This window comes from Bufo bufo, chromosome 4 (genome assembly GCF_905171765.1).
Source record: "Bufo bufo chromosome 4, aBufBuf1.1, whole genome shotgun sequence".
Classification (NCBI taxonomy): domain Eukaryota; kingdom Metazoa; phylum Chordata; class Amphibia; order Anura; family Bufonidae; genus Bufo; species Bufo bufo.
Genome location: NC_053392.1, coordinates 369253949 through 369277111, shown reverse-complemented (window position 1 = coordinate 369277111; position 23163 = coordinate 369253949). Strand labels below are relative to the sequence as shown.

The following is a 23163-nucleotide window of genomic DNA, read 5'->3' as shown; positions in this document are numbered from 1 at the left end:
CTACCTGATATTTTCACGCAAGTCCTAAAAGTAGATAAGGATAACCAAAATCAAAGAGATGAGTCAAAATATTAGAATTAGCCATCTACAGTACAGACCAAAAGTTTGGACACACCTTCTCATTCAAAGAGTTTTCTTTATTTTCATGACTATGAAAATTGTAGATTCACACTGAAGGCATCAAAACTATGAATTAACACATGTGGAATTATATACATAACAAACAAGTGTGAAACAACTGAAAATATGTCATATTCTAGGTTCTTCAAAGTAACCACCTTTCGCTTTGATTACTGCTTTGCACACTCTTGGCATTCTCTTGATGAGCTTCAAGAGGTAGTCCCCTGAAATGGTTTTCACTTCACAGGTGTGCCCTGTCAGGTTTAATAAGTGGGATTTCTTGCCTTATAAATGGGGTTGGGTCCATCAGTGGCATTGAGGAGAAGTCAGGTAGATACACAGCTGATAGTCCTACTGAATAGACTGTTAGAATTGGTATTATGGCAAGAAAAAAGCAGCTAAGTAAAGAAAAACGAGTGGCCATCATTACTTTAAGAAATGAAGGTCAGTCAGTCAGCCCAAAAATTGGGAAAACTTTGAAAGTAAGGGCTATTTGACCATGAAGGAGAGTGATGGGGTGCTGCGCCAGATGACCTGGCCTCCACAGTCACCGGACCTGAACCCAATCGAGATGGTTTGGGGTGAGCTGGACCGTAGAGTGAAGGCAAAAGGGCCAACAAGTGCTAAGCATCTCTGGGAACTCCTTCAAGACTGTTGGAAGACCATTTCAGGGGACTACCTCTTGAAGCTCATCAAGAGAATGCCAAGAGTGTGCAAAGCAGTAATCAAATCAAAAGGTGGCTACTTTGAAGAACCTAGAATATGACATATTTTCAGTTGTTTCACACTTGTTTGTTATGTATATAATTCCACATGTGTTAATTCATAGTTTTGATGCCTTCATAGTCATGAAAATAAAGAAAACTGTTTGAATGAGAAGGTGTGTCCAAACTTTTGGTCTGTACTGTATGTATTGAGGAAAATAATATTGCATGTCCCCTGTGCAGCAATAACTGCAACTAAACGTTTCCGGTAATTGTCGATTAGAATTCCTCCATACAAACCTACTTCAGCTGCTATGTTGGTGGGTTTTCTCCCACGAACTGCTCACTTCAGGTCTATCCACAACATTTCTGTTGGATTAATGTCAGGACTTTGACCTGGCCATTCCAAAACTTTAACTTTATTGTTCTTTAACGTTTCTTTGGTAGAATGACTTATGTGTTTAGGGTCTTTGTCTTGCTGTGTGATCCACATTCTCTTGAGATTCAGCTCATGGACACATATCCTGACATGTTCCCTGGTATAATTCAGAATTCTTTGTTTCCTGATTTGCAAGCTTTCCTGGCCCAAATGTAGCAAAACAGGCCCAAACTATGAAACTACCACCACTGTATTCCAAGGGTAGGATAAGGTTTTTATGAGATTTTTATGATGTGTTTTCCTTTGTCCAAACATAACGCTTCTTATTTAAATCAAAAAGTTCTATTTTAGTCTCATACATCCACAAAACATTGTTCCTTGCCTTCTGGCTTGTCCAGGTAATCTTTAGCAAACTGTCAGCAATGTTCTTTTTGGAGAGCAGTGGCTTTCTTTTTGCTGTCCTACCATGCACATCATTACTGTTCAGTGTCCTCCTGATGGTGGGCTTAGCTAAGGGAAAAAATGCTTTTTAGTTGCTTAGAGATAAACTTGGGTTCCTTTGTGACCTTGCTCTTGGCTTGATCTTTGTTGGTTGACCACTACTGCGGGAGATTAATAATGGTCTTGAGCTTCCTCCATTTGTACACAATCTGTCTGACTATGTTGGTGGAGTAGTAGAGTCCATACTCTTTAGATATGATTTTGTAACCGTTTCCAGCCTGATGAGCATTAGCAAGTCTTCTTCTGAGGTCTTCAGAAATCTCCTTTGTTTGTGCCATGATATACTTCCACAAAGATGTGTTGTGAAGCTCAGACTTTTTTTTTTATAAAACAGGTGGCCACTGACACCGCCACTGACACCTGATGTCTAATATTGTAACTCATTTGTTTGATTTTGTTATCTTTATATACTTTTAGGACTTGAAAATCTGATGTAGTTTTAGGTCAAATTTATGCAGACATAAAGAAAATTCTGAAGGGTTCAGAGTTTTATATATACACACATGCAGACACACAAAGTGGTCATTGAAAGTTTGTGAACCCTTCAGAATTAGGTTCACTGTATTGCAGCAGACAGTTAGATACAATAATGATCCGTAGTCATTAAAAATGAGTACATCACCATAGCAACCTAGGATCCTGTTGAGTAGAACCATGGGAGGAGTGTGACTGGAATACTGATGTGAAAATGGCCTAAGAACGGATTTACACTAAGTTGTTTAGTGGTGTTTTTGAGTACTTTTGCGTTTTATGTCATTTTTTTCACATGCAGTTTTTGGTGTGGTTTTTAGGTGTATTTTTAGCGAAAAAAAAAAGGGAAAACAAGATTGAATGTAAAATAAACTTAAATGAAGAAAAAACACAATGCAGTCTGGCCTACCTCAAGGGCACAACCTTTGGTTAATCCTATGTAATCAGAACTGCTCAGTAAGTTGTATGGTGTTCGGGAGACTTCAATATCCTTCAGACAGCCAGCATACTTCTTTAAATTAACTTCAGGCCTAAAAGAAATAATAATAATTTGCCACTGAATATTTATAAATATATTCTCAGACAACTATGTCCTCAGCTTACTACATAAAGTAATTGAATTTCCAACATGCCAAAAATGGACAGACCTCAATGGACAGAACTGGTGCTCAGTTAAAAAAAAACACTTAACTGTGTGCAACCCCACAGTTCCCAAGCCACAGTGTTGTTCGTGGCTGCTTCCAACCCCCACTAGTCCTTTGAGTGGACAACAAATTTATATAAACTTTTTTTCTTATAGATGATATCCACATTGGATAATAGAGAACATTTTCATTCTTAAACTTTTATGATCTTGTCACATACTTACCTGTCCATGCTCTGGCGGTGAGAATGGCCTCTCCGTTGTGGTGCAACCAGCACCGCTGATAGTGGGGCTGGTCGGCCTAGCAGGGACACCAGGCCAATAAGGCTGCCACAGGTGTCACAAGCTGCCCGTGAGAGATTTAACAGGCAGTTCCTGGGAACAGGTGCCTATGATTCGTCTTCTTAGACTCACTAGCCTGTATTGTACTATTGTTTGGCTTCCTGGTATTCTGTCCCTGACCTTGCTCCTGACTACCAATTATCCCTCTGACATTATCTCCTGGCACTGACCCCGTCTGGTATTTGACTCTGTGTTTGCACCTTGTGTTAGTCTTTCTGACATATCTCTCTGGTTTGGACTCTGGCCTGATTTTGACGTAACTTTTGAATTCTGATCCGGTCATGCTTTTGTCCTCTTTCTGTTTGACTACTCTTTATCCCACTATTTTTAGGCCCCTCTCACTTAGGGACCCTCACCTAGTTGTGGGCCGCCATTTAGGGCAGATTGTGCAAGAAGGTAGGGACAGGTGGAGCAGAAGGCTGCACTGTTCCCTACCTAACATGATAGAACTACTAGGATCATCTCTTTGTGAAATCCTCCTAAATTTCTGTTTGAAACTTTTAAGCGTTAAAGAAGTATTCCAGGCTCTACCTGGTTGCCAGGTTCTGACACCGCTCATACCACCGATCAGCTTTTTGGGTGTAGCTCCATCACCAGACATCAGTGCTGGAACTACTCAGCTCATCCATGAAGTGAAGGTCACTCATTAGTACAGTGCTACTCCCATTGAAGTCAATAGGAGCAGTGCTGCATTGACAAGCTCTTTCTACTACAAAGTTAATGGAGATGTGTAGTTCTGGTACCAACTTCTGCAAATGGAGCTACACCCGAGAAGCTGAATGGTGAGGGTATGGAGTGTTGTTCCTCTCCAATCAGCTGTTATTGGCCTATGCTGAGGATAGGCCATCACTTAGTAAAATTAATATATACCAAAAATCAATGAAGGGAATGTGTATAAATAAGCAGTAGTTCGCAATTTGCAATATTCACATCTTAGATCATGCTACATTGGCTCTTAGCTACATAAGGATTTGATGCTTGCATAATTTGAACATTAAGTGTTGCCTCCACACAATTTTATCTTTCATTTTACTTTCCCTTTAACAAAATATATGCAGTGAATACATAAAGGAAAAAGTTTTCTTTTCTCTCTTTCATCTTAAAACAAAGCTTGCTTTTCAATATAAAAGCTGTGTGTGACAATGCTGTGTGAGTTATAAATGACCCGAGTACTTTAAGTCAATGCCAGTTGTTCAGCGCTTTCGAATCTTAGCGCTTGAGGCCCTTGACAATTTAATGTTCTATTTTTCATACCAGAGTAGAGAATAATGTCTATTTGCATTGGAATATATTCATATGTAAAGCTACCATTATTGTTTCTCAAGGACCAGGGGAATAGAAAATGCTCTGATTTTAACAAACAAGCATTAGCTTTCCATAGTGCTCCTAGCAGCTGTAGTATTAATTTATACATATGCAGGAATCAGAAATTTGAGGAGAATAACATTTAAAAGGCATTAAAAGAACTATATAACTTCACAAGTTGTTTGGCATATATTATAAGCATAAGTGTCGGCTTTATCCGGGTTCATTTTACAAGTATATTCAAAACTACAACTAATCCATTTTGTACCATAAGTATGCTGATCATGACACCTTAAAGGGGTAGTCTTGCATATTAAAACAGTTTTTAAAAAGGCTTTGGACAGTGTAAAATAAGTCACACTCACCTTAACGATCCCCAACTCCCCCATATTTTAGTTTTTCGGTCGCCTGCTGGTCTCTTCTTCCTCCTCCCTTTCAAGCACACGAAATGATGGCTCAGCCAATCACTGGCTGCAGCAAAGACCCACCATGGTCAGTGATTGGCTGAACATTTCCTGTGGCAAGAGGCCACAAAGTAGAGAATTGGTCCTAGAACAGAAGCGGTCGGGGATCGCTTCTTAGGTGAATACAACTTATTTTATTTTTACACTATTTTCAGCCTTTCTTCTGTTGGAAAACCCCTTTTAAACCATTAGGAAATATTGATTGTGTCATTTAATCAATTTTTGTGTATATCATAAAATTTTTTGAATATTCAAAAAAGTTTAAACAGATTAAAGAGAATATGTCACCACACCTGACATAGCTCCTTCAGTAAATAATTGTATTCCATATGGAATGGCAATTCTTACGAATCTATGTTATGCAACTCCTCTATTATTCCTTCCAGAAGTTTATAAACAAAGATAAAACTGGGTAATACTAGTTGGGGGAGGGGTGTCCCCGCCCATTCTGACACTGTCGTGACTTTGCAGGGACACAGCTGACAGTGTCAGACTGTGCAGGGACCCCCCCCCCCCCCACACACACACACACTGGTAAGATCCAGTTGCACATTTAGTCATAAACTTCTAGCAGGAATAATAGAGGAAAGTACAAGATTTATAAGAAAGGATGATCCAGAATTGTTAATGCATGGTTACTAAAACAGAGATGTCAGGAGAGGTGACCGATTCGCTTTACATATGGAATAACTGGAGTACCCACCATATCAGCAGCAACACAAGAATCCAGTTCATTTATCTGGGCATTTTATGACTGTAATAGAACACTGGATAGCGCTACTGTTTGGACAGTGGATGGTGATATTATCTTAGGCACTGACTGTCAGTAAGAATTGTAACCTTGTAATACGTGGCAGCCAGAGACATTTCAGCTTTCGCCTGTAGTGTTCTCAGTATAACTTCACTTAGTTGTAGTTATTGAATTTATAATCTGAGGTCTGCAGGGAAATGTAAAATCCCAGTTTTCCTATAAATCCTACTAAAGTTTGCCTGTAATATCTAAAGTCTATGAATGTCATCCAGAATGTCAACTATTGTAATAAACCCCTACATGGAAACCATATGGACCTTGAAATTCCCTGCAGCAATGCAGATAATCATCAGGCCACAGATCGAGGCATCAATAATAGGTAGGTATAGGTAATCCTATAATTTATATGTGTTGGAATTTAATAAATACATTTGGTTGCTGTACTGCAATGTTGTTCTTTTATGTACAATGTCCTGAACTGTTTAATGACGTATTCACAGTACATACTGAATCCTCCATACATAGACATAGCGCAGAATATAAGTGTAAGTTCATGTATGAACATCCTTTTACAATGGACAACTTTGTACATTGCTTTAGTTATCAGCTAGTTGTCAGGTTATCAGGAGGAAAAACTCCAGAGCTGAACTCTCCCAGCAGTCTTGGAAAGCTTAGTGTTTGTATGGGACTTTTTCTTTTATAATAATCTGTTCATAATATTTAGAGATTCTGTAGAAACTGGCATAGTTCCAAGGAACTGGCACAAGGCAAATGTGGTGGCCATTTTGAAAAATGGCTTTAGGTCTTTCCAAAGTAATTATACTGTAGATCAGTACATTTAACTTCCATTGGGACTCTTAACCCCTTGTCACTCTTTGACATACCATTAAGAGTGGGTTCAGATCATGTTTTATGCCTCGGTTTGACGTATATGTTACAAAAAAAAGGATACAAAAATGCAGCACACCGCATTCTTGTATCCTGCACAGTCCGGTAAAAAAAGTTTTGTATGTTTTTTTTTTTTTCACTATAGAACTGTATGATGAACGGATGCCACTGTATGGCATCAGTCTGAGGCATACAATTAACGGGGGAAAAAAGTGATATCAGCCCACCCTAAGTCGCTGAGTGCTGGTAGTTAATGCTTATGTCATGGCAACGGATCAGGAGCTGAGCCCTCACCATCGCTTGTGGGTGTCAACTTTATAATGCAGCTGACACCCGGTTCTTATTGCCAGGGAGTAACATGGCTTCTTTACTATTAGAAATGTGAATCTGTGAAATAGTCCATGATGACTTATTTTGTTATATAATATAATATTAGTGCTTAAGGAATTGTACAGAATTCCTTTTTTCTTCACTCCCTCCTATCCCTTTTTTTAAACTGCACTTGCCATGTAACTATAGTATGTAAGCTTGTTGTCTATTCAATAACCAGCAGAATTGTGAGTAGACCTGGGATATAAGCAATCTTTAAAATACATAAAGCATTGTATGTTAAGAGTTTTATTATGATTATATCTAGAGCTAAAGTGTATTTCTATAGGTGAAAGAGCGCTCTAGAAATATGCCCGAGATGTAGGTTTAGGTTTTCTTTATTTGAGTTTTATGTTATACTTCATATAAACATTATGCATCATTTCTTAATCAATTTTATTAGCACTGTATTCCCTGCCATATGTTTGTACTACCTATACTGTAATATATATTTATTTATATGTTTTAATATTCTACCACAACTTCTTATTTTATTATTCCTGTCAGATATAATGCTGACGATACTTAGAAACAGATATATTTGTAAAAGTAACCAGTACTGTCAACATTGTCAATGCAATGAGATGATGACTATTTTCGTAATCACCACTTACATTTTCCTTTTTTTCCTGTCTAAAATAACGGATCTCGGGCTAAAACGGTTTGAAAATGTGTATAATTGAGCATAACGGATGGGATGCGTTTTTTGTTTATTTTTCTGTTTTGTGAACCCGGCCTTAGTTGCCCATAGCAAACACTCACATTCCACCTTTCATTTTCCAAAAGAGCTCTGAAAAATGAAAATTTTATTTGCTATGGGTAACTATTCCAGTTTTCCTTTACACCACTTTTGATAAATCTTCCCCATAGTTTACACCAGATTTATAAGGCTGAATAGCAAATGTTGCTAATTCTGGTGCAAATATACACCTGATTGAAGCTGCTTTTAATTTAATTTCCTCAGAGTTCAAAGTGCACCGAATTTATTTGTTTGAATCACTGCAACTCCATTACTCTTATTTTTTCTGTCAACATAGCACTACAAGGGTTTCTTTTTTGTCAAGAATGGTCTGATTCCAGCCATTGCAGGAAACTACTTGTTTCACTGATATCTAATGGTGCAGACTCAGCTTCTGAGTCCATGCCACCGCTGCACTGTACTTTTACTGGATTGCGTAGGAATTACCACCCACCAGTGCTGCAAAAATACTAGCACAGTAATTGGTGCAGTGCAGGAGCAGGTTAAAAGGGCTGGCAAATAGCATTTATCATGTAGACAACATACAAGGCACTTACTAATGTATTGTGATTGTCCATATTGCCTCCTTTGCTGGCTTGATTCAATTTTTCCATTGTATTATACACTGCTTGTTTCCAGGGGTTATGGCCACTGGTGCAACGCAGATAAGAGGCGGATGGTACTGGAGCTTTTGCACATGCATGCCTATAAGCACTTTAGCAGTCCCGCACTTTTTCCTATAGTGCGCAAGTGCGGCAACCGCTACTGGATTGCATGGTGGTCATATCCCTTGGATATAATGTAATAGAAAAATGAATCAAGCCAGCAAAGTGGAAATGGGCAATTCCAATACATTAGTAAGTGTCTTGTATTAACTTTGTCTACATAATAAATGCCATTTGCTGAAGTGACACAACCCTTTTAAACATGCAATAAACTAGGGGTGGAAATTCACTGCTAGTATGGAGTAACGCTTAAAACAAAATAATAATCCACACGTGGAGCCCCCCTGGCCAAATATGGCTCAGTCTAACTTCCTCAACCCCATTAGTGGTCAATTAGTGGGTGGTTTTCCAAATTCCTAAAAGCTACAGCTGTGTGAGGATAGGCAGGGGTCAGCCATTGTTTGCTGGAGTTGACTAATACTACACTGTAAGACAGGAACGGTATCCCTCTCACTTATCAGATAGTTGCTCCTATAGGCTTTAACCCATGCCCATCCACAGCACGATCACCCTGTCTGTTCCCTAGCTCTACGAGTTTCTGCTTATATTAGCGTCATCCGGAGCCGAACAGAAGGATACACAGAGGATGATAAGACGCTGTTGGTGTGTAGCCTCCGGCACTGGTATGGCCGTGCGCGGCCGCATGCACAGCTGACTTAAAAGAACAAGTCCCTGTGTACACAGGGTAGGGCTGATCAGGCCGGTATCCAATCAGAAGGAGGATGGCGGAGAGAACAATCAGAAGGTGCCACTCCCCAGCATACCTCATTGGCCAGATCGCCAAGGTGTCAACACAGTCAGGGAGACAAAGCGGTCAAAATCAGCTGCTGGAATACGGAGATTACAGCAGCAGTGTATAGGAGATCAAAGGAGTCACACACATAGCCCACAGCGAAACCTCACCACTGAAATCACTAGGGCTATGTGGATAATCAGATGCCACTCATACAAAGATCGCCACAATATGCCTAGATCAAGTGGTAATTAAGTTGGCCAAAGGGTTTACCTAAGCTAGAAATATGTGGGTAGATTACAAGAACGATGTGAACGATATATATTCGTTTAATCCCTTTGGGTGGAGCGTCTGAAGCTTGAATATCCACTGCACTTCCTTTTGCAGTCATTTGGTGTCAATGTCACCGCCTTGTGGGGACATACGGATGGTTTCAAAACCCTGGAACATCATAGGTTGAGTTCCCCCGGCTGTTTCAACTCCACATGTCTAGCTATAGAAGTGTCAGATTTATTCCGGATGTCATTCAAGTGTTCGCCTATAAGACGACGGAACTCCCGCTTGGTTTTGCCACATATTGCATGCCACAACGACATGTGGCCAAGTAGACGACCCCCACCATCCGGCAATTGATAAATATGAGCAACTGGTTACCATACTAGAGAAAGAATTACCCATTCTAATTATGTCACAGTCTCTCTTGTTACAGATGTCAGGAGATCAAGGAGACTGGCGGAGCGTGAAGGAATCTAACAGCCTCTTTGATTACTCTCAATTCAGTGTTATTGTTGTTAATGACCACATCCCTTGTTTCATATGTAGCTTAGTAGTCATTACTTCTACCCTCTTTAGTCTTACCTCACCCTTCTGACTGTGCGGTAAGATAGCTTCATTTGGTTTTGGAAGAGCTGGTGTGATGTCCTCTCTGGTTTTTGATAGAAACTGTGAGTCAACCTATCCTTTAGACTGCGTCCCCGTCGGAATGTAATAGAGTGAGTAGACCCCACTAAATGGGTCAAAATGTCTCTGAACTCCCGGTGGGCCATATCAAAATTGGCCACAATCTGGACAGCTGTCCCAATGCAGGAGACTATTTGTGGCCGTTTCCTTACGAAACAAGTTGGTATTGATATTACCATCCACATGACATGTGATGCCTAGGTCCAATAAGGTGATGCGGAAGGGGTCTATGTCCGGGGTAAAGAAAAGCCCAATGGTGTTTTCGTTGAGGGCGGCCACGAAATTGCCAAAGTCCTCCTGTGACCCGTTCCATAAGATGAGAATGTCATCAATGAAACAGGCCCAGAGCAGAATGTGTGATGCCCACATCGCCATTCCCTCCCCAAAGACAACATCTCTCTCCAACCAACCTAGGTAGAGGTTTGCGTAGGACGGGGCACAGGGAATCCCCATCACCACTCCCTTTGTCTGATGGTACACCCGGTGGTCGAAGATGAAGATGTTGTGCTCAAGAATAAAACGTATGAGTCGGACCATAAATGCATTATGTGCCCGAAGCTGGATCCCCCGTTCCTGCAGGAATTGATCAACAGCATGACAGACCTGTTGATGAGGTATATAGATATATAGTGCCTTGACGTCGAGGCTTGCCAACATTACGTCCGTGTACACCTGTAGACCGTCCAACTTTTTGAGGATGTCCATAGAGCCGAGGACGTATGATGGCAATGCCGAGACGAAGGGCCTTAAAATAAAGTCCACATACACAATAGATGGATGTGTAAAGCAACCTGTGCCTGACACAATGGGCCGAACCATTAGCGGGTCTAGGCCCTTGTGCACCTTAGACAAGGTATAGAAGCAAGCCTGTTGTGGAAAGCGTGGTCACATACAGTTGAACTCATTCTGATTGATTAAACGCTGTTCAAGGCCTTCCCGCAGGATCTCACAACTCGGCACAAAACGTCTGATGGGGATTAGACTGGAGCACCCTATAGCAAGCTCGATCATCTAGTATCCTGTTACACATATCCAGGTATTGGTCACCATCCATAAATACAATATTGCCGTCCTTATCAGACGGCTTATTGACTATGGAGGTGTCCTTTTCAAGCAACAGGAGAGCTTCTATTTCATCCGACCGCAGATTGTTCAGACCAACTCACGTCCCTTCCAGGGTCGATAACTGTTCTGTGACCACCATTAGGAATGTATCCAATGGCGAGTTGTCATTTAACGGTAGATTGAGACGTGATTTGGGTCGCAAGTCAATAAATAGACCTTCCCCTACTGGTCTACTACTTTCTTCCAGTAGGTCAGATAGAATGTCCACATCTGGCAAATCTCTCACATCAATGCCCAGTTCCATGCACCTTCGTTTATCATGGTTATCAAAGAAATTCCTCCATTTCAACTTGCGAATGAATAGGTTTAAATCCTTAATCCATTCGAACAAGTTGAAGGAATGGGATGGTACAAACGATAAGCCTTTAGATAGAATGCCTATTTCCGCAGTGCTGAGCACTCTGTGGGATAGGTTGAAAATCTGGAGGTCATCAGAATCCGCGTTAGGGAAACTCATTGGTCTTTGCGCTCTCTCAGCATATATGCTTAAAGAGGCGGGCCCTTGCCTAAAAAATTATTGTTTTAAAGATCACCTCTCTGACTACTCCCCCTACCCCTTCTAGTCCTGTGCCTATAGTTATCAGTTTTCATATGTTCCTGGGATATGGGTACAGTGCTAGTTATGGGGTCGGTTTCTGTTTTGCCTTCCGACGAAGAGTGCTCAGTTTCGGCTTCAAGGGGTTTCCACCAGGGGTGGATACAAATATCAGAAGGATCCCCTTGTCAAATGCTAATTTAATGACAGTCGGGTGTTATCTATGGACCGCTTTATTCATGGTGCCAGAATATCCCCATCTAGTATGTGCAGTATGTACCTGTAAATCCTAAATTTATTGTCAGACATGGATGAATGTAACAACTTACATGTAATTAGAATATTAGTGAGCACCATTCTTTAAAGGGATTCTGTCATGAGATTTGAGCCCTATAAGCTAAACATATGGCCAGATCCGTACTAATAACATGAATCCTAAACTGCCCTTATTAAACCTGCTTGTGGCTCTATTAGCCCAAAAAACAGGTTTTTATAAGCTGTCACTCACCTACCTAAGGTGCCCAAGGGGTTTTACGTTAACCCAGGGTGCCCGCCCGCACCCCTCGCCGTCTGGTGCCCAGCGCCGCCTTCCTCACCTGAGCCCCGCCTCCGCAATCCTCCCGTCCCTCTGCTAGATCCGGCGCCTGCGAACTAGGCTCAGCCTGATGCGCCGCGGACTCCTGGCAGCGGCTTCGTTGAGCGAAGTGCGCATGCGCATCAGGCGGCGCATGCGCACTTCACTCAACAAAGCCGCTGCCAGGAGTCCGTGGCGCATCAGGCTGAGCCTAGTGCGCAGGCGCCGGATCTAGCAGAGGGACGGGAGGATTGCGGAGGCGGGGCTCAGGTGAGGAAGGCGGCGCTGGGCACCAGACGGCGAGGGGTGCGGGCGGGCACCCTGGGTTAACGTAAAACCCCTTGGGCACCTTAGGTAGGTGAGTGACAGCTTATAAAAACCAGTTTTTTGGGCTAATAGAACCAAAAGCAGGTTTAATAAGGGCAGTTTAGGATTCATGTTATTAGTACGGACCTGGCCATATGTTTAGCTTATAGGGCTCAAATCTCATGACAGAATCCCTTTAGGGTCCATTCACACGTCCGTTTTTTCTTTCCTGATCTGTTCCATTTTTTGCGGAACAGATCTGGACCAGAAAAAATCGGACAGCACAATGTGTTTAAATATAAAACATGTTCTATTCTTTTCCGCAAAATTCGGATCCTGTTACAATACAAAGTCAATGGATCCGCAAAAAACGGAAGACATTCGGATGTCATTACGTATGTCATCCGTTTTATGCGGATTCCGTTCCTGGAAATTACATTTAAATATTTTTTTTTTTTTTTTAAAAGAAATCCAAACAACTTTATTTGCTTATTGAAATTTATACATGTTTCCGTTTTTTGCGGATCCGCAAAAAACGGATGACATACGGATGACATACGGAAACATTTTCAGGAACAACGGATCTGCAAAAAACGGACCAAAAATCGGGATATAGAAAAATACTGACGTGTGAATGTAGCCTTAAAGGTATTTTTTATTTTAATTTTAAAGTATATTAAAAGTATTTTAAAGCATTTTGCAAAGGGGCCACAGTATAACGTCACAAATTTGCACATGCAGTAGGTCTAACCCAGTAATAAACTATTACAAACTCAAAACACACAGTTAAAGGGCAACACCACACATGATTACTTTTCCAGATCATGCTTTGTATACTCATGCAGGGTCTTTATATATTATCACAACATACATTATGACCTTGTATGCTCTAGTATTAGATTTTGGCCTATATAGACTATCACTTGTTAAAGAAGATTTATTTACTAAAGCTAATGTATACTACAGTAAAGTTTGTGCAGTCCATCTTGCCGCCCACCACCATAACCCTCATGATACCAACTCTGTGATATAGTATTACTATTGTGCTTTTATTTTCATATCTTACGGGCAGTAGCAAGTAATGGTGGAGGGACTTTAAAAAAATAAAATGCTGAAGAGTAACCCTATTTGTTACCAAGGTATTGAGGTGTTTAAATGGATGTTTATATAAGGTAAATTTTCCCTTAACTTGTTTTTCTAACTAAATATGCTTACACTGAGGTTTTGGACCTCCTAGGTAGCTTTATGTAGGGATGATAGATCATTTATAAAGGAAAACTATTCATTTTTTAGAACTAAGCAAACATTGCCCAAAGCATAATTTCTCGCGGCTGAAATACATTTCTTCTTGCTGCTCATTTCTTCCTTCTTCTATCACTAATTTACAGTACATGGCTCTGAACAGGTTTTCAAATCTGTTGTCCAAGTTTTAAAGTAATTTGTCTTATCCCTACTGTGTACAAATTGCAGCTAGTGCCCTAAGTATAGAAAGTATATGGATGCTGGTTTTGTTATTCAGTAGCATTTCTCACAAAACAAACCCAGCAAGCAGTTCACAGCTGTAAGAGATAGCTGGAAGAAAAATGCATACCCTAGACAGCGGCGTGTAATACGCATGGGGTCAGCATGAAGCACAACAGCGAGGTAAGCTCACTTCTACTATTACATAGTAGTAATGGGAAATTCAGTTCTACTTTGTTACAATGTTGTCTAACCAGAACTTCTCCAAGAACCATCATTATCAAGCACATGCACCCTCTGGACAAACAGGATAGAAATAGAAATTTCAGATATTACCTTGCTTTTACACTGGGGCTGAGGTATAATAAAAAAAAAAAAAAAGAATATACTCAATTATTTCTAGAAAAATAGTATTCAGCTCTTACAGTGATTTTGTTATGGATATTACAAAGCCTAAAACGTGACATTGAAATATAGAATAGACTAGAAGACTAGGACCTTATCAGCCTACAGTATACATATTGGGCATGCCAGCAAAACCGATTATAAGTCCCCATAGATAAAAATGTTTAAGAAGTTGTTAACGTTGTAGACCCTAAATATGGCTCATATAAGTCAAAAGACTTAGTGATGTGGGGGCAGGGGTCGTGGGGGCATTGATTGTGCATTTTCTAACATCATATCCATGCAGGTCTTCCATACATGCAGCGAATACATAGAGAACAATGCATGTATTCCATCCATGAAGTAACAATGTGATCATGTAAGGTTATCACATCTCTCAGTGATAAATATATATATATATATATATATATATATATATATATATATATATATATAATTCCCAACTGCTGGTCTCAGGGACTGAATTGAAATATAAAGTATATTACACAACTGATCTTGAGGTTCCCAAAATATACTTTAGATACTATGGATATAAATATATAAATGAGAGAAGAGCATTGTAAACTTTTAGTTTTTATTAAAATTAAAAGATAACACTCTTCCCCTCAAACAGCCATCACCATTGGGGAAAGCAGCACATTTAATCTGTAGTAGCTTATGGGGGGAGATTTATCAAGACTGTTCCTCTTGATCTCATGTGTGCTGGACTGAGATGCACCCACTTTGCCTCTTAATAAATTAGGCACATCTCTGGCCCTACGTGAGATAGGAACTCAAATCTACACCTGCGAGCTGGCATAGACTCAAGCTGTAATTTATGCCAGTATCTAGTATAAATTACAATAAATTTGGCCAGCTGCAGATACCCTGTTCATTATGTGAAGCCCTACCCCTTTTCTTGATATAATTTATGACTTCTGAGTGCCAAAAGTGGTTAAATCTTGCTGAATATGCCAAGTTGGATACCACCCCTTTGAAGTGTATATTCTTTAAGAGGGCACATAGAAATGGGTTGTTCATACCTAGCAGTCCCTTTAACTCTGAAGATTCCGATACCATAATTACAAACTAGATTTTACCTTAGGCTGCTCAGTCCAGGTAGTCCACCAAAGTAGATCTTCTCATCAGATTTTAGATTAAGGCCAAAGTTACTTCCTGTTGATGTAGTGGCTACTATTTCCTCTTCATTTGTATCCATGTCCACAATTGAGAAATTGGCTGCCAAATAATAATTATAATAACAAAATTACTAACTGACTGAATAGAAAAAAGGCAGCAAATATTAAATCAATACTGCAGGAAATGATATAAACTGAAAATGACAAACCCGTCATTGGATTAAGAATGATAAATCAAATTGAAATTCTGAACTACTTCTTTCCTTTTGTTGTCACTCCTCATCAATTTTGTATATTTGATGTTACTTAATTATCTATCACTTGTACTATGGCAGCTGTTGAATTACACAGCCACTTAACATCAAAACTATATGAAAAGCTAGAATCATAGGCAGTTCCCCTCACTTTTCCATGAGCAATCAATGGGCAACTTTAAGTGCTGTCACTGGTGTTTAAATGGCCCTTACCTCACACAGAGAGCATTAGACATTTGGGAAGTTGGGCAAAAACTTAAAGAACTTTAAAGTGTAACTGTCATTTTGAGTTAAAAAGTCCTCTTAGCAAAGTTCTAAATGGGTGCTGTGAAGGAGAGTTTGTCTTCAGTCTTCAGTTCTACTGAGCGCTGAGATGCCTGTGTATAACATGTGAGATAGGCAGGGTGATGAGCAGTGATAGTTAGGGCACATGTGCATACTGTAGTCCGGGACTAGGGTAGTGACAAGAGGCAGGCTGGAAGTCTCAGTATGTTATACACAGGCATCTTCAGCGCTCAGTAAAATGCTGAAGACTGGAGACAGACTCTCCTTAGCATTGCTGTTAGAACTTTGTTCAGAAGACTCTTTACATCCTGTTTTCTAGTACTAAGGAATATCTTTCCCTAATTAAGTACATTACAAAAATGTTCACTATCCCTACATTATATTAAAAATAATCTGAAATGACAGCTACTCTTCAAAGATGAGGAGATCATAAAAATTAGAATTAAATTCAAAATAACTCCTAGTGCTATATATAGATGTTGATTGCAACCATTCAAACATATGATTTGGTTGAAAACTTTATGTAATCCTTCTTTAGTACAAGTGTAAATGTGTGTAAAACACAAATTAGTTGTCTCATAGACTCCATCTGAAGAAAAGCTATAGATGCACACTCCAAATACCTTGTTTCTGTATTCTAGACAGGGTGAAAGATTTCCATTTTCCATCATTATAATTCTTGTTGCTAACTGCATAGGCCGTCCCCGATCCCAGATCATAGCTAACTTTTATACGCCCATCACTCAGCTCGACACTCATGAAATCTTTCTGTTAAAAAACGAATAGCAAAGTAGTATAGCGGCAATGCATATATCTTTCATTGCTCTTTGCTCTGGAGTGAATAAAAACACACAGCATATTAATAGGGAATGTCTGACACTGGCTGTAAATATGATTCATGAAAACTGAATTTTAATATCACAGGGAATGATGTAATAAATCGATTTTTACAAAGAAAACACAAATCAATGTTGCAAAAGAAAATACAAACAGAATTGATATAAATGCAAATAAAACAAATCAAGTTTACTACAATCACAAATATACAGTTATTGTTCATCGTTGTTGTATCACTGGCTGCATCAAGCTGCATTAGCCATGAATGTTTAATATCCATGTTGCTTTTTATATTTTCCATATATATCACTTTCAAACATATCTTTTGTATATTTAGAATCATTATAGAATTTGATTCAAGACAAGTCTGACAAGACTTGGCCACAAATGTTATAATGTGATGGGAGTGACAGGATCACTGATTGGCTGCTCCTGTCACATGTCAGCCGTCAATGACCATTGGAACATCTACACTGAATTGGTGGGGGATTGAAGAGATGACTAGTGGGTTTTTTTATATCATTTTGCAGCTCATTGAATTTTTTAGTCTTGGATAACCACTTTAATGTACTAGTTTGTATTACACTTGATACCTACAGTGATACAAATATCAAACTATATATTATTTATTGTACTTAGTGAAGATGTATATTTCATGTATGTTGTTATTCTGATTCTTTTTTTAAATATACCCTTTCCTAATTATATGTTGGTCTATTATTTTACTTTGCGAGCTGTTAAAGCTTTGAGAAGATATTCACGAGATCCACTATTCCACCACAGACATTTTACATATAAATCTTCAATTAAAATGTGCCCCTTATTTTATATTAAATCGAACACCAGGACCCCATCAATTACTAGGTCATCTGAAATGTCTTTTTAACTGACAGGGGCCTGAATAGGGCTAAATGTACACAGGGCCTTTTCTGTACCTTTGTATACCTCTATAACTTTAAATGGAAGAACAAGAGGTTTTTGTATTTTGTATTTTACTGTGTACTCTGTATGAATGTGAAAAAATATGGCATCCTACATTGGATTCCATATGTACAGAGCAAATATCTCCTAGAAGCATTTTTTCTAGAAGAGCAAACCTCCATACACATGGCACCATGGGCGTACATAGAAATCATGGGGCCCAATAACAAAATTCAGGATTGGGACCCCCAATAAAAAGTACAATTATTTTAATATACAATTATTACACCTGATTAGTTGGGCTGCAGGGTGTTGGTGTGATATTGGTGAAGAAAATTGAATGAATTGAGAAAAGTGTATTTCTTTTTTTGTGTTTTTTTAAATTTTATTTTATGTGTATTATATTTTAGGTTTGCAATGTCCACACAGATCAATGTGAGGGTTAAAATGGTGTACGCGGAACTAGCTCCAGTCCTGACAGCTGAAGCAGTGTGTTACACCAAAAGCTGATGTCGCAGGATCGAATTCTTGTACAGTACAGAGCACAGCAGGAAGAGTTTAAAAAAATTAATAAATATATATAAATATATATATATAATCATTGCCTTATTAAAATAGGCTATTACTAGGGCAATGAGAGGCAGGGAACAGATTGCCCCTCAGAACTTGAAGCATACATGGTTGGGGGTGGGAGGAGTATATTTCTATGAGGGGTGCTGTGTCTCTGAGGGAAAGGTTTTACGACTATGGCAGAGATGCTGTGTGCCTTGCACTTATAGTAAGCTATTACTACTAAAGTAAGCTTCACAGATCCTCCCCATATTCCTCCCCTCCACATTGTCTATTTACCCTGATAACAGTCACTCACACAATGTCACAGCCCACCTTACCCTCACTGCTGGGCTGTGACATTTCACGCCAGCAGAGCCCAGGGCAGAGGTCAGATGTCAGGTGGCCAATAAGCATCTCCCTGCTTACTGGCCGGCTGTACTTGACTTATTCTGACAGACAGGAGGCAATGCCATTTGGCAGAAGAGGCAAGGAGGAATCAGGAGGACTGGGGTCGGTGTTTATCTGTGTAGTGTTACTGGTGTGAAGCGTGTATTCAGGTCGAAAAAGGGGCGGAGCCATGCTGCCTAGTCGGGTCCCCCCCAACCTTGCAGGCCCCATAGCAACTGCATGGTCAGCCTCTATTGACAGTACTCCACTGTATGGCACCAAATATAACTAAAAACTGGGGTAAAGGCTCCATACCCACTAGACATACGTTCTAGGATGTAGAGGTGTATCATGTTTTGTTATACTTTACTTTAGACTTGTCTAAAACTATTGTATTTCATTATGAATGGTGGCTAGAAATGATTTCTATATTTCTAGGTTCTCCAGTTAATATACGTCAGGAATCAAAAAAGGAGAAATTGTAAGCACTTATTTACACAAGTTGAGGATTAGGACAATTATCAGGAACAGAGAGTTGTAGGAATGATCGTTCCCAATAATTGACCCATATAAAAATTCCACTGTAATAAGCAAATGCATGCTTAATTTCCACTGTAGAGTGTTAGCTGCCAAGTTGTCCACTAAGAGATGTCCAAACATACAAAATTTCATACATACAGTATTAGATGCTACATGCAATATATATTAAAGTGGTTGTCTCACTTCAGTAAGAGGCATTTATCATGTAGAGAAAGTTAATACAAGACACTTTTTAATGTACTGCTATTATCCATTTGGCTTTGCTGGCTGGATTCATTTTTCAATCACATTATACACTGCTCGTTTCCATGGTAACAGACCATTCTGCAATCCATCAGTGGTGGTCGTGCTTGCACAACATAGGAAAAAGCATCAGCCTATGTGTGCTTCCATGGTCCAGGCCACCAGAGAGGCTGATGCTTTTTCCTATAGTGTGCAAGCACGACCACCACTGATGGATTGCAGGGTGGTCTGTAACCATGGAAACGAGCAGTGTATAATGTGATGGTAAAATGAATTCAGCCAGAGAAGGGAGCAATATGGACAATCACAATACATTACTAAGTGGCTTGTATTAACTTCCTCTACATAATAAATGCCACTTACTGAAGTGACAACCCCTTTAAATAATTTTTTAAGCTATTACTCTTTTGTGTCTTACCAAGTCACTTGTTGCCAGGTACATTAGCAAGGCGCTTGAGGAAAATGTTTTAAATTTGAACATGATAGTGGAAATATTAGGGTTCCAGCGAACAGGGCGGTTGACAAGTGCATATCCATCTCCATCAAATTGGACAGTTCCTTCACTATCAGCCACCTGTGGGCTATGAAACAAAGAAAATGATGTCATTAAAAGCATGCAATTTTTAAACAGTCAGTACCCACATTCATAGAAAAAACTATAGGAGGACAGGGACCATCTATGGAGCCCAAGTTGGCATTTTGGACAATCCTCAGCTAATTATTATATTACTGGCATAAAAACAATCTCAGATGAATAAAATTAATAATTTGATACAAAGCAAATAATATTTGACATTATATTTTGGCCCATACCCTACCATTAAAGGGGTTTCCAGGATAAAAATAAATGCATATGGAATCCATGAAACGAAAAGAGAATAACACAACATACGGTAACATAAATTACCTTACACTGCATCCTTTGCAGTCACCTTCTCTGTCTCTGTAATTCCACAATCCAATTGGCTTGCCATCGAAAAACGTTTCTCCCATGCAGCCGGTAAATGTTGTTACTTTAACAGCATCAGCCTTCTGTCAGTGGCAGTAATTGTAATGTAGGGGTTTTAGTCATGCTTAAAGAGGGTTTACAAATATACAATACAGCACATATAAGTATGATATCATCAGGGACATCAGATTCAAGAAAAATTAAGGTGAGGGCACACTTGCCAACCAAACTGCAGTAAAAATAAGCAAAGAGCAAAAAAACCTCTGTTAAACCTCCAGCTTGACCTAAATAATGATAAGAACATGTTGGGAGTGGGACATAATGCCAACTATCAGCCACATAACAAGAAAAAAAATGTTGAGAGGTAGAGGCATCAAATACAGACCAGACCCTAAACAGTTTAAAACTCAAGATCAGACTCCAAGATTAATTCAGACCACAGTCCAGATGCTAAAATAAATGCAGACCCTAGATCAAGCCCTAAAGAAAATCCAGACCCCTACTTAATTTATACCCCAGACCAGGCCTCCAAACTAAAGGGGTTGTTTGGCCTAAATAAAAATCAATGGCAGGAGGACTGTGTGCAAAAACAAAACAAAAAAAAACACTCTCCTTTCAAAACGTATTCAGTTCCAACACTGTGGCTCTGTCCATGTCAGGCTAAAAGTGACAGGGAGACATTCTTGGTCACACCAGTACTGCAACCAATCAGTGGCCTCTGTAGTCACATGTGCAAGAAGAGAACCTCATTGGTACTGACATGCTGATTTTGCACACATGACCTGCAATGAAACTGAGCAATGCTTTAAAAAGTGGCTGTTTTTTTTTCTAATTGTTGAACACAGTGGGGGAGATTTATCAAACTATCTGTAAAGTAGAACTGGCTTAGTTGCCCACAGCAACATTTCAGATTCCACCTTTAATTTTTTACAGCTCCTTTGGAAAATGAAAGTTGGAATCTTTTTGGTTGCTATGGGCAACTAAGCCAGTTCTACTTTACACCAGTTTGATACATCTGCCTCAGTATATATTTTTTTTAATAGGCTTAACAAACTTTAATTCAGATCCCAAACCATACCCCAACTCTTAACATAATGTAGACACCAGACCCTTAAATTTATTTTAGAAGCTTGATTGTGACTGTACACTGTCCCTAAGATCATTTTCTGCTACAGACTGCTACACCCATGCACCCTCATATGCAGACCAACACAGAATGACGTTCTAGTCGTTCTGCAAGGACTGCTTGCTGCCCCACTGACTGGCTCATCCAGGCTGTCTGTCAGCCTGTGAGCCAAACAAGGAAAGGCCTCCACCCACTTTCTCTCAGGGTATAGAGTCCTTCTTCCTCCCTCGTACTTTTTCCCTCCCAACATGTGTAGTAAAATGCTGATGAGCGATGTTTTACTGGATTTGTCTGAAGTGAACCTGGAAAGCTAATTTTTGTGAAATTCGTAATGAACCCAGTTCATTACCAACCGATTCTCTCGTCCTTAATTTAGGATCATTCTAGAAATTGCTTCAAGACAAGTCTGAGAAGACTTGGTCACAAATGTTATAAATCAACGGAAGTTAGGAGATCACTGAGGCCACTGATTGGCTGCAGTTATCACATGTCACCCAGCAAAAACCAAGGGGATCACTGGAACGTCTACACCGAACCGGTGGGGGGATTAAAAAGCTAAGTAGCCTTTTTTATATAATTTGTATTACACTTTGTACCTACTAGGAATTCTCAATTTTTTGCTAAATATACTCTTTATTAATGATATGTTGGTCTATTCTTTCTCTTTGTGAGCTGTTTATTTTAGCACAGTTTTTAATTTTAAATTAAAATGTGCCTCGATTTTTAAACTAAATCTAACACTATGACCCCATCAATTACTAGGCCATCTGAAATGTATTTATAACTGACAGGCGCCTGAATAGGACTAAAGGTACACAGGGCATTTTCTATACCTTGGTGTGCATCTGACTTTAAATGTAAGAACAAGAGGTTTATGGATTTTGTTTTGTCTTTTGTATGAATTAAAAAACAATAGCATTCTACATTGGGTTTCATATGCACAGAGCAAATCTCTTCTAGAAGCATTTTCCAGATCCAGATCTTAAAATAAATGTGGACCCCAAACCAAGCTTTAAATTAAATCCAGACCCCTAACTTAATTTATACCCCAGACCAGGCCTATAAACGAAAGTTTTTTTTTGGCCTAATTAAAAAAAGAACAGCCGTGTGCTAAAAACAAAAAAAATAAAACATTCACCTTTCTGTAGACACCAGACCCCTAAATTTATTTAGACACCAGACTAGACATCATAATTATTTCTGACCCAGACCAATAAATATAAATTTAGAGCCCAGGCCAGACTTCCTCTATTAACATACCGCTCCTCGTTCTCAAGTCCTATTCACTACTGTTGCAAACAACATAATAATGTTAGACAACATCAGGATTTGTATACTGAGGCTCCTTGAGGGCCCAGTAGTAGGCTTAAGAGGCTTCTATTATGCCCTAACAGTGTAATATAGTAAAAGTATAGTAAATAGTAAGTATAGTAAAAAAGATTAATGAAGTC

At 39.4% G+C, this 23163-nt stretch overlaps 1 protein-coding gene across 2 annotated transcripts in view; it reads right to left on the bottom strand.

Annotated features, from left to right (window-relative positions):
• The window catches only part of LAMA2 (laminin subunit alpha 2), a 1085231-nt gene that overhangs the window by 62310 nt on the left and 999758 nt on the right, over positions 1-23163 (bottom strand). The window contains exons 48-53 of one of the 2 annotated variants that reach the window (XM_040429125.1): positions 20545-20669; positions 20056-20218; positions 16781-16925; positions 15580-15718; positions 14432-14449; positions 2585-2705 (exon numbers count right to left, since the gene is read on the bottom strand). In XM_040429125.1, the coding sequence (XP_040285059.1) occupies positions 2585-2705; positions 14432-14449; positions 15580-15718; positions 16781-16925; positions 20056-20218; positions 20545-20669 (711 nt within the window). The remainder of the gene's footprint in view (positions 1-2584; positions 2706-14431; positions 14450-15579; positions 15719-16780; positions 16926-20055; positions 20219-20544; positions 20670-23163) is intronic. The other variant, XM_040429126.1, reaches the window with a different exon arrangement.